Genomic DNA, 18497 nt, shown 5'->3' with positions numbered 1-18497 from the left:
CACAACTACAGCATGAGGGGGGGGGGTTTGCCACAACTACAGCATGAGGGGGGGGGTTGCCACAACTACAGCATGAGGGGGCGGGGGGGGTTGCCACAACTACAGCATGAGGGGGGGGGGTTGCCACAACTACAGCATGAGGGGGGGGGTTGCCACAACTACAGAATTGGGGGGGGGGGGGGTTGCCACAACTACAGAATTGGGGGGGGGGGGGTTGCCACAACTACAGCATTGGGGGGGGGGTTGCCACAACTACAGCATTGGGGGGGGGGGGTTGCCACAACTACAGCATTGGGGGGGGGGGGGGGGGTTGCCACAACTACAGCATTGGGGGGGGGGTTGCCACAACTACAGCATTGGGGGGGGGGGTTGCCACAACTACAGCATTGGGGGGGGGGGGGGGGTTGCCACAACTACAGCATTGGGTGGGGGATTGCCACAACTACAGCATTGGGGGGAGGGGGGATTGCCACAACTACAGCATGGGGGGGGGGGGGTTGCCACAACTACAGCATGGGGGGGGGTTGACACAACTACAGCATGGGGGGGGGGGGTTGCCACAACTACAGCATGGGTGGGGATTGCCACAACTACAGCATGGGGGGGGTTGCCATAACTACAGCATGGGGGGGGGTTGCCACAACTACAGCATGGGGGGGGACCGTGGGCTGGGCGGTGCTCACTGCAGAGCAAAATACCATGGGTCACCCTAGTGTGGCCAATACCGAGATGGCAGCGGATGGTAGATTAATGCTGGGAGAGGCAGAGGGAAGAATGTCCACATGCTGTGCATGTCCTTGATGGTGTGAACTTTATTAGACAGGGGCACAGCCTCCCAGGAGTCAGCCCACGATTGAGCAAATAGGGACTGATGTACAGCTGCAAATCTGCCCCTAGAGGGGTCACAGAGAATGGGGAACACATGGTCGGCCTCCCCACCAGATAATCAGCAAGCTCATTGCCTGGAATACCTACATGGCCAGAAACTCTAAGGAAATGAGCCAAACAAGCAGAATCACCAAGAGCAGCAAGGAAGTCGTGAATGGCAGAGACCAAGAGCTGATGGGAAAAACATCTAGCGATAGCATGAGGGCCACGCATTGAGTCTGCACACAAAAAAACTTGGGTGAGAGATGAATGTTTAATAAAACAGAGGGTGCAATAGATGGCCATCAATTTTACAGTTAACACCCCACACATGGCAGGCAAGAAATGGTGTTCCATGCCAACAGAAGACATGAAGGCATATCCATATGATCAATGGATTTAGAGCCATCAGTGTAAAAAACAATGGGATCCTGAAACTCGTGTACGATTGTTCAGAACACACAAAGGAACACCACTGCAGCATTGGAGACTTCGGTCCCAGGAAAAGATCCACCTAAATCCAAGGCCGAAGAACTAACCAAGTGGGGGTAGTTGGGAGAGAATATGGGGAACATGGCAAGGAGAAGAGATGGAAGTCAAAGTCAAAAGAGCTAGTGCAAAAGGCACCAGTGGCTAAACAGATACCATGATGGTGAATCAGGTCCAAAAGGAACAGCATGGAAGGGGTAGCTGATCCATAAACTTGACAACCATATACCAGATGGGACAGAACTAATGCCCATTAAAGGTGGAGAAGGATCAAAGGATCTGTGTCCCAAGAGGGAGAGAGGGACATAAATAATGACACCAAGAGAGTGGAAAGGAGGGGGGGGGGGGGATAATGAACAAGGGTCGGGAGGGAGGAGCATGGAGGAAGGAATGCAATACAGGAAAGAAAAATGAGCTGCAATAGCTTTGGGCTCCATGGGCACAAAGCAAGAACTCTCAAAAGAACCATGATCCCCAGGGGGAGGGTGGGGGGAGGGGGGGGGGGCATTAATTCTGTTTTTGTATGTGGACTGCTTGTTCATGGTGTCATGGTTCAGCTTGCACCTGATCCTGGGGTCCACACAGCACCGTTGACACTAGATAATGCATCAGTGTTGACACCTTGCACATCTCACACTCATTCAGAATTGTGCGAGCTGCTAACGAATGATTCATGGTGAGATCATAATTTGCAGTAGTTAACGCACCACCACACAATCCATCCCTGCATTGCACGTGTAGGATAAACCTAGGTTGCAGTAATGTTGTGATTCACTGTCACCCAATGTGTCTATTGGGTTCGAACCACAGCTGCTCCTCAGGGACCACTCACTCCATGTGCACAGTGTTGTTCTGCTCATTCCTGAGCAGACTATCGGAATCACTGGAGGTCCTGCAAGCACTGTGGCGAAGAGGGGGATTGCCTTGGCCCCCCAATATTTTCCAAAGGTTTCTGGAAAAGCTGAGGCAGCATATTCTGGCTTGTGTGAATTTCTTGGGTGATCTCATTATTGCAGGACCCTTCCCCCAGGATTATTTGCAAAACCTCTGCATCCTATTCATGACCTTGTGGGACGCATGCCTGTGTTGTCATTTGTAGAAGTGCAGGTTTTTTTTTAGCTGGAAATGGAGTATTTGGGGCACTAGCTCACAAAAGAGAGAATCAGGCCCACTGACCAGAATGTCACTAAAATAGATTCCTTACCCCATCTGACAAACTTACTTGAATTGTTGGTGTTTTTCAGCAAAATCAAATATTATTCCAAGTTTGCACAGCTCACATTGCACAACCCCTCAGTCAGTTGCATACAAAGGCTGTGCCTTACAACTGGACCACGGGCTGCGATTGGGCTTTTACCCAATTGAAAATCATTCTGAAATCTGCCTCTTGCCTTAAGCCACTCTGTCCTGGTTGCCTGTTGTTTGTTGTATCTGACACATCTGCTAATGGCATCGGGGCAGCGTTGGCATATGGGAATTGGAATGGCTCCAAACAGCCTACAACATGTGTGTCCAAGACATTGACAGTTGCCCAGATAGAAAAGGAGGCATTGGTATTAGTGTCTGCTGTTAAAAAAAATCATGTCTACATTTTTGGGTTGCAGTTCTCTCTAATTACAGGTCACAAAATGTTAGTGGCATTCTTCAGGCCAGGCTCCAGCCTCCCAGAACAGACAGCCCAACACCTCCAGTGCTGGTCATTGTTCCTGAGTATTCCTGAGTGGCGCAGCACTCTAATACCTATGCATTGTCGGCCTACCCACTGGCTCACACCCTAAATTCATCCAACAGTAGGTTCTCCGCTCTCATATCATACCAAGTGGCAATATATACTGTATGGCTTCCCCATTATGGTCACTCATGTCACTGCCATCAAGTGCTGGGGCCTCACCTTGTGGCAGGTCCTCCACTATGTAACCCAAGGCTGCCCACCCTACCTACCAGCTGGTGAACGAGTTCAGCTCAAGGAAACATGTTTTATGTTTTCCCTGGCACTCAATTGTCAATATGTCATTCTTTTGAACACTGAGACAGATGTGCACTGGATAGTCACCCAGCAGATGTTAAGCTTCCTGCACTGGGGACATGATGAGATATTCTGCATGAAAGCGTTAGCTTGTCAATGTGTACTGGCCAGGGATCAACAGCAACATTGAAAGAATGTTCCGTGAATGCATGGCATGCACCTGGCACCAGGCAGCACCTCCATAGTTTTTCATCCCCTGGCATAATCCCGCACCTCCACTGGTACCACATCCATCACAATTTTTCAGGCCCATTTTTGAGATCAATGTGATTCCTCATTGTGGATGCCTACTGTAAACAACCGTATGTTGTACACGTGGTGACCACCATGACACACACCCCTCTCACTGCCTTGGCCCAGTTTTTGGCCACTGAAGGGTTACCTTGCTCATTGCTCTCCAATAATGGGCCACAGCTCATGGCAAGATTTCTGAGAGGTCAACGGCATAAAACACATTTCCAACTGTTCTATCCTTCCTCAAATGGTGAAGTGGAATATCTCATTCAGATTTTTAACCACCAAATGAAAACAGCTGTTGAATCCTCTGCCACTGTGTCAACTTTCACCCTGTTTTTCAGCACCTATCAAACCACACTAATTAACATTCACAGCCCTGTCGAGCTACTCCACTGATGGCAACCATGGACCCCACTTCATCTTCTGATGCTGCCCCTTCAGAGCCCCATTCCCATGCCTTCCAGTGTGACATCTAGCACAGCTGTCTAGGCTCATTCCTACAGAAGTCCTGAGGCATGCAAACCAGCAAAAGTGGTGGAGACATATGGAGTTTAAGTACTGCCACCACAACCAGCTCCGGCCTTGAGCACAGGCGTTGTGTCCTCCAATGCCTTCTGGTGAAAATTTGGTGCCACAGACAGCTCTCTAATGTTGTTTTGGTGAACATTCCACATTCCACATTCATGTACATCGTTGGGACCCTCTGGCATACCCATCACCAGCAATGTCCCAATGGATGTTGCCAAACACCTTCCCTTCCCACAACCGGCAGTTGAAGGGACCAGGTCTTTGTCTACACCTCACCTCCCTTCCCCTCCCTTCCCACAGCACCAACAAAGGTGTTTCCACCCATAAGCTCCTTTTTTGTGTGTGTGTGTGGGGGGGGGGGGGGGGGGGGAGGGGGGAGGGGGAGGGGAGAGATCTGGAATCAAAATGCCCAATGGAGAAAATGGACCTAGATGGCTGTTAGAGGGCATAGCAAGCACGCCACCCATCTCGTCACGTAAATGTGTCAACCAAAAGTGTTCCTCATGACCAGTATAAATATGACGGCCAAGTTAGTGCTGTATTCATGTCTGAAAATGTTGATTACTATCTCTGCTGTACTGTGGACTATTTGATAACAACCTCACTTGGCACTTGGTCTTTCTCTCCAGTCAAGATTCGAATTTTCTCTCTCTCTGCCCTGGATCTATTGACACTGTTGTGGCAAAGTTTTCTGCTTGTCACCTTGTTGTTGCATAGGTTGCTTTGGGCTTGTCGTTGTCTGTGTCTCATCTGCTGTGTTTAGCTCAACTACTGCTTGGTGTCGTGTTCTCTTCCACAGGCAGCTCTTTCTCACTCACTCTTGTGATCATATCCAGCTACCCACAGACCTAGCAGCAACAGCCAGTTATGGTAAGACAAAAACTCTTAACATGAATTCACAGCATAATGTTCAACCCGAGCCTTATCGAATTGTAGGCATATAATTTCTAACTCTTTGCTATTAAATGGGTTAAGCTAGACTTGTAGAATAACTGCATGCGATTGTGAATTTTTCTACTGCTGCACAAAGCTTTATATTTTATAATAAGTAGTCATAATTTTTTTGAATTGGGTCTGTTGGTGTCTAAGCTGCTCTAATCATAGAATACCTCACTGACTGCACAGTTAACAGCATGGGTGAAATGACCAAGACTTCTCTCCACATTCCCAAAATTTGATTATTGTCAGGAATGTATCAAACATACAGCAAGTCTCTTACTCTTTATCATTACTCACAAATAATGATATCATGCAGCCCAGTTAAGTTGGTAGACACTTTCTCATTGGGTGTCGACAGCATATTGCTTATTACATGTGAGTACTGAACAAGTTTTCTTAAGGCATATGTTGTGGTTAAGGCATTCATACCTGTTGCCACTGCAATAAAATAGAATTGTACTGTAGATCACATTGTCCTAAGTATCACTTTGACAATCCTTGCAATTTCTCAATATTTTATTCTACCACATTAAATAGTAATATCGTGTAGTATGTGAATATAGGATTTGATGTTTGAGCTCAAAACAAACGTCCTTGCAATATTGATCTCTCTTGAATTCACTTAGCAGATTATAGTCATATTTGCTGATTGCAATTTCTCATTCTGGAATTCTACCTCCATTTCATTCCAGGAATGAAGTATCCTGCATCATCAAAATAGGTACATAGGGCATCAAATTAAAACAAAAAAGGAGGTATTGGTCATTTTGTTTCATGAAGCATTCCCTGATTCCAGTCAATGTCCCAGTTACTAGCTAAGCCACAAATTAACTCATGTCTAACAGAAGTCATACCATATTGTCAACACATTCTCTCAGAACCTCTTATCACAGTCACTGTAACAACACTGTGGATTAAATGTTGCAAATAAATGAATCTTGACTCTATCATCACTCTCAATCCAGTAAAATGGAATATTTATTCTCTCTCTTTTCACTCTGCATTTAACCCCGTTTTAATTTGTTCACTGTATACTAGCAAGTCACCACCCGTGCAGCACTAAGTGATTGCCCAAACTGCAAATGTTAAAACTGTTTGTGTACTGGGCGCACACAAATCTATCTATCTCCTTCGTTCTCCCTCATCTACAGCCTGCACAGTTGTATACAACACCAGGCTGTCAATATTTAGTACTACAAAACAAGTGTTTACTACTGTTTGTGTTTTAGATTTTATAGCCTTGATTAACAAGGATACCCTATATTAACACATACCCCCAACGCACACACCAATGCCCGCCCTGTCACCATTACAGACAACTGACCTCAGTCATAGTTCCTGATTTCAAACTGCTGTGAGGAGTGCTGCTGCACTACCACAGCTGCTCTGCCCTGCTGTTCCATGGTCCATGTATGTAATCTACCAATTGTTTTGTCACCCCAAGAAACCAGAGGCACCAATTCAGGGAAGTTACTCCAAGTTTATTTTTTAAAAAAAAAGGTTTAATGCAAACATATTTTTGTAACCCCCACTGCTAACTTTGCTCCATGGTTACACTTCTGTTCAATCCTTCCTCAAATGGTTATGTGGAACATCTCATTCAGAGTTTTAACCCGCAAATGAAAAACAGCCGTCAAATCCTCTGCTACTATGTCGGCCCTCACCCTGTTTTTCAGCATCTATCTAACCACACCAATTAACAATCACAGCCCTGCCAAGCTACTGCACAGGTGGCAGTCCACCTCAGCTCAGCTTTGATGGCTCCTCGAAGTAGTTGGCGGCATGTACGCCATTCCTAGCCATGGTCCATGTATTCTGTCACAGATAATAGATGACGATCTTACCTATTAACTCTTGTTTTTCATTTACACTGTCTACAAATGCTTGCCATTTTCAGTATCCTGACAATTTTTCCTTATTTGGCCTCCCTGTACACTCTTCTAAACACTGCCTCATACCACCTCCACCCATCCCCATACTTCCTTCTCATATAGCACTCACAACTACCACTCTGTAGTCCTCCCTCTTCTTCTGTTCTGCATCTCCCTCCATATACATTCTTCCATGTCATTTGGTACTGCACACAACTCTCTCAGCCTGCAGCTACAATGAGCTCAACAGTGTCAAATTCCTATACTGTGTGTCTGCACCCTCTTCCTCCCAGCTGTTATCCCCTGTCAAGCTGCATGGCAGCACAATGTATTCAGCTGGAGCAATACAGCTATACAAGTGTGTGCATGTGTGTGCGCATGTGAAAAATTCTTCCAAAAGCACAGTAATTTTCAGTTTTTTTTAATGTAATAATTAATCACTCAATGCCTCAACTATATGGTACGTTGTTACATTTACTTTTTTCCACAACGATATTTCACCAAAGACCTCCCTTTGACATTCTTAAAAATAAACTGACATCTATTAACTTTACTTTGGTCCCCAAATTCTGCTACGCAGGGGTTTTGATATACACTCGCATGCACATAAGTAACCAACTTTTAAGTATTCAGATTTGTCTCCCCAAAACCCAACACTTCCGTTTTGTCACCCAAAACCATATTACACTACTTGCTTCTCAGGTAAACAGCAGGGCTGTCATGCTGGAGTAAGCCTCTCATGCCATTTTCATAACAAGTGACTGTCAGGACTCCACATTAAAAGTTTACACATATTTAAGGTAAGTCAATTACTTTTAATCAAAAGGAATATTGTCTCAATATTCTGCTCAGTAATTTCCTTTAAAAGAAATGCCAGTACAGTCAACAGATACACATAGAGGTACATGCATTATGCTAGCTTTCAGAGTTAATAATGCCCTCCTAGGGGAGGAGAGAGGTCTGTACTTGGGAAGCTGAAAAAGAGAGGCAGGTCACTCAGATCCCAGGATGACACTAACTCAATCTATTATGAGAACAAAAGTCTACAAAAAAATACAGAACAATACAGAATAATACAGAATATAGTATTGGAAGACGCAACAAATTAGCTACATCAAATAAAAAAAGGGGTCACGTAAAATTGTGACAAGTTAAACTTTTATGTGGACCAAGACATGAATCTTGGTCTTTCCCATTAGGTAGTACATTATGAACTACAGTATCCATGTATGTATCACGGACGAACTTAACCCTTGTCATTTGCTTTTCCCTTCAAACCACATGTCTTATTAAAAACCATTATCTGAAAATAATTGTGTGTGTGTGTGTGTGTGTGTGTGTGTGTGTGTGTGTGTGTGTCTCAATATTCTGCTCAGTAATTTCCTTCAAGAGAAATGCAAGTACAGTCAACAGATACACATAGAGGTACATGCATTATGCTAGCTTTCAGAGTTAATAATGCTTTATTCCTTCCATTATGTATAAATCTAAAAAATAAATGTCCCCCACTATATAATGGTAATAAATATAATTCATTTCAGACCTCAACTTGCTTCTCCACAAAACGTATCTGTCTTTCTATGGCCATCCAGTGAGGGCCTCGGCGGTTCTTGTTTGCATGGTCCAGAGCAATTTTCAAGTTATCTCTTGTATTAAGGTGTTCCTGTTCTATTGCTGTTGCAGGTACCTTATCTTCAGAGTCCAAGTACGTTAACAACCCTGCAGGCTGTAAAATTCTTTTTAAGAACATTGTGCATAAAACATATCAAGAATAATCTTTAAATTCTTGCTGAACATTATGTACGCTGATGCACTAACTTAATTTATCACCTCACTACCATAAAATTCATGTTTTGTAAATCTTACCATAATTCTTTTGAGTAGCCCCATGGCCGTGGGGTGACCAGTAACCCACAGGCCAACAAGATGTCGTGACAATTGTCGATGAGTAAGAAGGCGGCCATCAGAGCCTTGGGTGAAGAGAGCAGTCAGCAAGTGCCGTGGCAGAGCACCCTCTGCCAAGGCGAGATCTTGCATCTTTGCTGACACCTCTGCATCACCTTCTTCTATAACTGCTCTCATTACCAGGCCAGCACCCTTCACAATAGCTAATGATGGATGCTGTCAAAATGTATGCCACATGAATAAAACATCTTCATGTATTTCGACAATGGACAAACTTTATCACTAGTACATTTAGGGTCATACACATGATGTGCATAAAAAAAGCACATGAACTGAAATTTAAGCAACTAAAACCAAATAGAATAATAATAATTAACACAATATTTATGATATTATTTGGCATAGGTCTTCAGTCCCTAAATTGTAGAGAGTTGTACCAGTTTCTTATGTTAATTGCTTGCACCTTCCTGAGTCAGGCTTCCACATACAGTATAATGGTACACTTAATCTTCTTCTAACGAAAATGGAAATACATCAAGTTCTGCAATCATCACATGATAATGCAGCAAAATGGAATGGTATTTAGAAAGAGGTACAGTAGAACACCACTTATCTGAATTAATTGGGACTGGACCCATTCAGATAATCAAAAATTCAAGTAATTGGGTGTTTTTCGAAAAAATAAAGCGTCTACACATTTTAATTGCTGTAATTATCTATTTTATGTTGAAAGTGGGAGAAAATATATTTTTAAAGGAAAAAAGGTTTTAATTAATTAAAATGAAAATGCACCACTTTTACTTACAAGTTATATAGTGGTACGGTACAGTTTAGGTGCTGATAGCCATTGCTTGCTGAACATCTCAGTCAAAGCAAGCTATTTGTCTTCATACGTTCCTGGGCAGCCAAGTTGTGTGCAGTGAAAAAGTTGCATCTGGTCATACTTGGGTTGATACTCCATACAAATCAATGCAGCTTCAAGGCTGGCAAATGCTTGCTGTGTCTGCTTCCACTTTCACATTAAGGCCATCTTCTTGCTCGACACTTTCTGCTCTGACACTTTCAATAACGTCACCATCATTTAGAATTTGAAACCCAGGGTCTGATGAATCACACACCACCCATTCTGCTGTATCTTCAGCACTAACTTCTTAACATCCACAAATTTCTTAATTCCTCAAGTAACATGTCATCCTCATCATCTCCAGTCTCTTCCATTTCCCTTTCTTGAGCATCTCTTTCCTCCTCCTCTTTTTCCTTCTCTTCTTCGGTTGGTATGCCTTTCAACTTCTTCAACATATATTTTAATGCAACTGCCTTAACCAAGTTCCAAGGTTCCACAACCACGTAAGCACAATCTTTCAAATTTACTTTTTTGTGGCCACCCAACACACCACCTTTGTCTTCACTCTTTACCAAAAGTTTCCATAAAAGTTGCCTTTTGTAATGGCATTTCATGGTTTCGATAACAGACTGGTCCTGTGGTTGTGGCAAGCTTGTGACATTTGGTGGTAAAAAGACTGTTGTAAACTGCCCATTCCATCTCCACAACAATTCTCCAATGGGATGAGCTGGTGCATTATCAACAATCAAAAGCAATTTATTGCCTCTTTTCCAAGAGATTTTTGTTGCTTTTTCATTTCTGCATTCATCCAAGCCTTGGGTTGTTTTTGACTCCCCCGGCAACAGAAGGGGTATTTCATGGCTTCCTGCAGAGTTTACACAGATAAGCACCATAACACGGTCTTTATTAACTTCATATTCTCGAGCACTACACTCCCTTTTAGATGCTAAAGTGGTTTCTGCAGAGCTTTCCAAACAAGACCGGTCTCCTCAGTGTTGTACAAAAGCTCAGGATTGTAGGAGTCTGCTACAACTTTAAATTTTTCAATAGAATCTTCTGCAGCTTTGGAGTCTGTTGACAACTTCTCACCACTTTAATCTAATTCTTGGACACCATACCTGCACTTAAAATTTCTTAGCCAGCTGTTATTTGCTTTGAAGGATGAACAACAACTCCTGAGCTACAATCTTAGCTTTCTCACAAAGAATCGGACCTGAAATTGGGTTTCCCACAGAACGTAGCTGCAAAAATCACTTTAAAACAGCATATTCTAAATTTTTTGTTTGCTGCTGCCTTCATTCTTTTTCTTGAAGGACTTCCATCTTTGTTTTCAAGCACTAACATGAAGTTTAAAAGCATAGGTTTGTTCCTGTTAATGTCTGAAATCACTGCTCGTTCAGCACCGCACATCTCAACCAACTATTTGCCTGTAGCTCCTTTCTATGACTGCTCTATAATTTTTAGTTTATCTGCCACTGATAACACAACATGTTTTCTTTTGGATGCTACAGTGAACAATGGAATGCACTCACAAACAAAACAATGCGTACAGTCAGTAGGTCCACAACACACAGACTAACTAGTAATCAAAAGGAACAGTAACAGGTTGGCTGGGCCAGCCACCTGGTGACTGTGACTCCTCATCACACTGTGCCTACACTAACCTCACAGAGCTAAGGACAATAGCGCACTCAGTCAGAATCATTATTTTGCAATTTGGATGATAATCAATTCAGACAGCCAGATTTCAGATACCTGGAGCTCTACTGTATATCTAAATTTCAGCTCTGATTTATCCATACCATGGCTTGCCTAAACCAATCGGGCAAAATCCAGGATGGTTTTTCCAACAATATTCATGCTGTCTGTTGCCCCCCCCCCTTCCCAATAATAATAATAATAATAATAATAATAATAATACCATTCATAGGCTTCTAATAACAATACCATTGGTCAGGTGAGACCCCTCGGATAGAAGAAATGTATTTTCATTTAAATAATGACTACATGTAGTTCACATCAACATGAAATGGTGCAAAAATATTATCAAGGAATTTACCACATAATACCACTTGAAAATTCAGAGGTTACAAACACAGTTATTGTAGTTCTGAGCTGACGGAAATAATAACTGACAACCATCAATAATACCATGCTAAAAACACATAAAAGGAATTGAATCTGAGTGCCCTCAACATGAACAATACATCTTTATCAATCATAAAGGAAGAAAATAGTAATTTTTCAATAAATAAATCACTGTAAATTCACATCTTCTTCATTCCTCCTCCTCCTCCTCCTCCTCCTCCCCCCCCCCCTTTTCCCCTGCAACTGGGGATAATGAGGGTGAAGAGCAAAAGTAAAGGCATGGAAAAATTAAAGGGTATCTAACTTAAATTCCAAGGCTGTGAGTGTATGGTGTTAAATGAACTACATGTAAACTACCTGTAAAAATAGTACACAACAATCTGAAATCAAAGTACTACATACAGTATTTGCCAGCCTATAAGACTCACTTTTTCCTCCGACAAAAGGTCCACAAACTGTGTGCTTCATATATACCAGTATCAAGATAAGGTATGCTCATTCAAGTTTCAGTTATTGTTGTGCTTAGTGTGAAGATCCACTTGTGTCACACCTTTATCGTAGTTTTATTTGCAAACTATGGCTGAAAAACTGCATTGTTACACTAGTGCATGTAAGCAGCATGGAACAGTGCTGCAGAGAGGCATTTTGGGTCACTTACAATTGAAAACAATGGTAGGAACGCAGCTGAATCAGAAAGGTGTTTTAAAGAAAGCTCCTCAAAGTAAACATACTCTGAGAAGTGGAACTGTCAATTGGCCAAAACTTGAAACAGAACTCAGTACTTGGATTTTAGAGAAGAGACAAGTGGTAATGTCAGTTTCTACAAAAATGATCATTCAACAAGTGAAAGCAATATCCCCTAACAAAGGGATCACTGACTAATCGACAACAGCATGGGGTTCAAGATCTATGAAGAGGTATTCTCTTTGTCTGCAGACCAAGACAAAAATATCACAGAAGATGCCAGCCAAGTAAGATGAACAAACTGTTGAAATCTATTTGTCATTAATGCAAGGAAATGAGAAAAGTTTGAACTTTCACAAACTGGAAACATGAACAAGCCTCCATTAACCTTTCATGTGTCTTCTAACAGAACTATCGGTTCCAAAATTGCCAAAATTGGGACAAAATTGGCAATACTTTTGATTTTGAAAAAGAAGATGCTTTCTCAGGAGCAATTGCTGAAAGGAGTATTTGTCTATGTTCACCATAAAGGCTGGATTGGCGGAAGAGGAATGAGATTGTGGATAGAAAGTATTTGGTCTAGCCTTACTCAAGAACCTGCCCTGTTAGTAGGCAAACAGTTTCAGTCTCACAGAACAGAACATGTTAAAAATAGACCGAATGAACTGAAAACTCAGTTAGCTCTCATTCCAGGATGGCAAACTAGCTTACTTCAACCATTAGACGTATGTACCAACATACCATTTATGGCACTTACGGAGGAGTGGAACAGATGGAGGCAACATGCAGATTTTGAAACTATACCATCAGTAACAAAGAAGAGACCTACCATTTCTCAAGTTTGTGAGTGGCTCAAAGCTTCACAAGACCCTATAAAAACTGAACAACTGATTAAATCAATTAACACTATGCCATCCGGTTACACCACATTGGTGTTGTGCACGAAATAGCAGTCAACGGCCAGTGACACCAAAGTGGTGTCGTGTGCATGGTATCGCTCAGTGGCCCACGACACCACAGCGGTGTTGCGAGCATAGTATCGCGCAGTGGCTGGCAAAAGCACTTTAGCAACTTTTGCATTATGTTGGCATTTTGTTTAGGTAACAATAAGTTAATGACGGAACGAGAAATTCAGAAAGGGTGAAACAGGATATTTTATTAAATATGTCTGCAAAGTTAAGTGATTGTGAAAGAGGGAACAGGGTACTAACAAGAGACTAACTGAAAAAAATGAAGTTTTTGCTTCTTTTCGTCTTTCCCTCTCCTACCCTCTTTCCTGAAGAAGCGACCATTGGTTGCGAAAGCTTGAATTTTGTGAGTATGTTTGTGTTTGTTTGTGTGTCTATCAACATGCCAGCACTTTCGTGTTTGTTTGTGTGTCTATCAACATGCCAGCACTTTCGTTTGGTAAGTTACATCATCTTTGTTTTTGTCCCTGGTGCATCATGAATATCTGGTGGCCAGAAAAAGTAAGTAATGAAGAGCTCCAGATACCTACAGAAGAGCAGGAAGCTGAGAGAAAGTGGAGATGGTTGGGGCACACACTGACAGAGTCAGGCGGAGCAATTAAAAAGAATGCACAAGAAAGAACAGAATCCCCAGGGAACAAGGAAGAGAGGCAGGACTAGAGGCACATGGATGATGATGGTTGGCAGGGAGGTGAGGAGAGGAGAGTTGGCAAGACCTGGACAGATTTTAGGAAAATGTCTAAAGACAGAGTTCTGCTAGATACCCTATGCCCCCATACAGGCCAAAGTCAAATTAAGTCTTTCTCAATACAAACCAAAAACTACACTTCCAATAAAATGTTCAGATTAGAGTATAAAAGTCATTGTCTTAATCACATGCTACTTTTTTTATTTATAACCATTTCCAGTTTTGCAGTCAGCAACAGATGTAAAAATTATAGCAGTGACACATAGGTACATAGCACTGACATAACAAAGACACTGACTTTTATAATCTAATCTGATAAAGAAGGTCACATCACTTCTGCAGGAGCCAACAGCTTCATTTCGCAAATAAAATTACCATTTGTATGTTTGGTTGCATTGGATACGCCATGAAAACTATTTTACAGTATCAAAGAACAGTCAATTTTGGAAAGTATATAATACTTTCTTTGCCACAAGTCACTGGAGAAACCAAAAAAATATCGCATCATTCATGATGGTAATGCTCACTGTAAGAAAAGAAGAACAACATCAAAGAAGAAAAATATCAAAATAATCTCCTATTTCTCATATTCACCCATTGCCTAACGAGTTCTTTGTGATTCTCTTCTTTCAAACAATAAATTTGTTATCAGCAATCCCCTATACCTGAAGCAGCTGTTCAATTCTTCCAAAGTCATATTTTTGAGGTACCTTACATCAAAGTGGTCAAAATGTCTCACGAACTGGTTCAAAAGCATGCAAAGATATACAAAGCAATAAAATTATGTGTACCAAAAAATGTTTTTCTTTCACCATTTCTGTAAATAATCAAACAACAAAGTTTCTCATACATTCAGTCTTACATTTAGCTTTTGGGATTCCGCATACAATGACAGTGTAAGTCACACCTGTGAAGTCAGAATTGACTCCAAATTTCCTGAGTACCTAAATATTTTCACTGATCTGTTCTCAAATCTATAAAGGTGAAACAATACTTGTGATGTGCAATAATTTGTGACTACTTATCAACACCAAACTGAATATCTGTTTTGAATAAGGACTGCTGCTCCTAAACTCACAGCGACGTTAACCCATTTAATGACAAGCATTGCTTCTACACGAAACTTTCTACACAAACCTCACACTAAGTACAGGATGGAGAAAAACATTCTAATAATTATGTAACAGTACTGTAGGAAACATTGAATACAATTTGTGAAACAACCATAGGATCGAAATCCACTACTATGGAACTACGGCCATAAACAACAGCCAGACAGTGATGAGAAAATGAGAGAGTTTGCATTTGAACTAAATTGCCCTAGCTAATACCCACTATGCTAAAGAGCACAGTTACATATTAAATTAGTTTAAGATAACGATTTCATTTGAGAAGATGGACTAAAATCAACTGTGGAAAAAATAGCATAGTGCCATTAATTTGGTAAGGTGGTCAGTTTTACTGCAGAAACAGCACAGCAGTGAGAGGGTTTACAAGTGTTGCTGTAAGGTGCAATGTTGTTAATAATAAAATCTTAAGGTCACAAGCTGGACTGTAAGGCACAAGTGCCACACTGCAGTATTTCTGTACTGAATGTATCACAATTAGTACTGACTGCTAGGGGCGCCAAGCTGAGGAGAACATTACGGGTGCCCGAGTGCAAGATTTGTATGTAATGTGCATCACAATTAGTAGTGAATATTGAAATGGATCAAACTGTATGAGGGAAAAGGCAGAAAAAAGGGTTTGTTTGGAAAAATGACCTCGAACTGGCCCTGGTCAAATGTTTCAATTTTTGCTCACACAGAGAGAAATCTTCTCTGGGATGATAAAATGCCACGAAAAGCAAACGCTACTAGTACCACACCTATTTTATACCAATCCTAACACACAGTTTAGAAATACGTACCCTACTAAACAAAGACTTCAGCAGAATTCACGAAACAGAAGAGAGATTCATTGGAACTATGAATCAAACAGCTAGAAAGGTCAAAAACAGGAATGAGGTGAACAGAAAAGTATCTGATATTGAGGTTCCTGTTATGAGTGTCATAAAGAAACACAGGCTTCAAAGGTGTGGGCACATAATGAGAATGAACAGCCAAAGACCTGCCAAAAGGTATTTCAACCTGAGCCTCGTAGGAAGAAGACCACGGGGAAGACCAAGAAAATGCTGGATAAAGACTGGAAGAGCAGATGTGGAGGAGAAAGGACACACATGGGAAGCCATCCTGGAACAGAAGATCTATGAAGACAGAACGAGATGGCAAGCACTTGTTCACGACACCTAGGAAACTGGAGTCAGAAAACTATAATGATGATGATGATGATATGAGGACGAAATAACTTTTATTCTGACAAGTACAGTGGTTCAGTAAATGTGAACTAAGGCAAGGGTAAAAAGGAAACAAAATATAATTTTAAATTCTTTTTCCCAAAAAACCTTTTCCCCCCATTCAAAACCACTGTGGCCAGTATCACTACAAAGTTGACACTGTCAAGGAAATTATTGGCGCACCCTTTTGAAAATTCCTGGGATGTTGCAAGTGACTGTCACATCCTCAAAATTTCTTTCCAATTAGCTATTTGAGATGCCCAATATATGATGTCTTTTGTGAAACCCCATTCTCGAAACCTAGTGGTGTTACAATCTGGGAGGCTACTCGCACGTACCATCGTACCCGACCCACTTGTGTTCTAAACGTGTTACTCGAATGCCATCCGACTGCTGAAGTGGAATGCAGTGGTACCCCATCCTGTTTGAAAAACATCTGTTGGAAAATGTGGAGAGAATGTCTTCCAACAATCTGGACATTCTAATTGTAAAAACTGTAAATGATTTTGTCAGTTAATCTGGCAGAGGTAGGATGTTGGCACCAACAACTCCTGTCCAGACATTCACTGAAAATCTTTCCTGGTGACCATGTTCTTGAATATTATGGCTATTTTCATGCATCCGCTGGTGATGGTTGTAGAAGTTAAATACTGCTTCCCTAGCAAGAACAGCCTCGCCCGTAAACAGCATGAAGTACGGAAAATACATACTGTTGAGAAGCTTTTACTGCCTGAACATCCAGGCATGACAATTTGCTTACCTTTGATAATTTTCTACTTTCAATGTTTTGACCTTTTATGCACGGCAAGGATGTAAATCACTTCCCTTTGCAACATTTCAGACAAGCAAATGAGTGACATCGAGTTTATGCGCCGATGCCCTAGTGCCGTTTCAAAATGAAGGAATACTGCATCATATTCCAGAATCCTTACTGTTCATCATCCTGTATCGTCCTAGTTAGATGCAAACATGCTCATTTCTCTCAAGCAATGGTCCACAGCCCCTAAACGTGTTAACCGCTGGTAGTCTTTTGTTTGGGAAATGTTCAGGATACAATCTTCTCAGACCCAGACCACTGCATTCCAGTGCTCAATAAATCTCAACTAGCTCATAGTTTGTCTACCTGTTCATGGGAACTCTAGCACAGTACAGCACATGATAATACATGCAGTGGAGTAAAATAACTACAGAATAACATAGCAGCAACTTAGATGGACAAATCCACGTTACTGGACACACCAAAACACTTTCGCTTTCCAGAAAAACTCCCAGATGCTGGTCATTGATTGGCTGCTGTTTTCTGGCAGGCACTTCACCAGGGTGTATTTCTGACCTATGGATATCACAAATTTCACTCATCTCATAGCTCGATAACTGGCTTGTTACCCTTCATTTACCATTACTGGGAGACAATATGTAGCCCCCCCCCCCCCCCCCCCCCCCCCACACACACACACACACACACACACACACACACACACACACAGAGAGAGAGAGAGAGAGAGAGAGAGAGAGAGAGAGAGAGAGAGAGAGAGAGAGAGAGAGAGAGAGAAAATCTCTATCTCACAGTTGGTGTGTTAAGGCCATTTTTATTCCTGCAGAATCTTAACTGTTTTCCCGTTTACTTCAAAGATTATTTATGGATCTTTTTCATGAGTTTTGATGTAGTTTTAAGTTGCAGTTATTACGGAGTTGGCATGAGCTTTGGCTAGCTTTCTTTTTGCACTGGAATAGTGAATGTCATAACTTAGCCCGCTCCCACCCTAACTGGTGTTCCACTACATACAAAATCATGAAATACTTTGGTTCAGCCTTACATTAATCCTGCTTCCAATACTAGAATGTCACCCACATCCCCAAGGAATACCTATATGCAAATCCTACTGTTCACATTTTATCGGAGCACCCTATTACAGCCCTATCATACCGATGGCAAGTTTGGTCATCTAAAAGCAAAGCACTCACTGACTTTAATCATCTGCTTTATGGTACAAGAAATCTGAATCTCCCCATCGACACCAGCTTCTC

General features: G+C 41.9%; 1 protein-coding gene across 1 annotated transcript in view; it reads right to left on the bottom strand.

Moving 5' to 3' along the window:
• Positions 1 to 18497, bottom strand: part of LOC124615362 (dnaJ homolog subfamily C member 13) — a 361181-nt gene that overhangs the window by 230166 nt on the left and 112518 nt on the right. Inside the window, exons 11-12 of the mRNA XM_047143178.1 lie at positions 8824 to 9078; positions 8501 to 8683 (exon numbers count right to left, since the gene is read on the bottom strand). Of these exons, the coding sequence (XP_046999134.1) occupies positions 8501 to 8683; positions 8824 to 9078 (438 nt within the window). The remainder of the gene's footprint in view (positions 1 to 8500; positions 8684 to 8823; positions 9079 to 18497) is intronic.

Source organism: Schistocerca americana, chromosome 5, assembly GCF_021461395.2.
Source record: "Schistocerca americana isolate TAMUIC-IGC-003095 chromosome 5, iqSchAmer2.1, whole genome shotgun sequence".
Classification (NCBI taxonomy): domain Eukaryota; kingdom Metazoa; phylum Arthropoda; class Insecta; order Orthoptera; family Acrididae; genus Schistocerca; species Schistocerca americana.
This window is presented reverse-complemented; position numbering and strand designations above follow the sequence as displayed.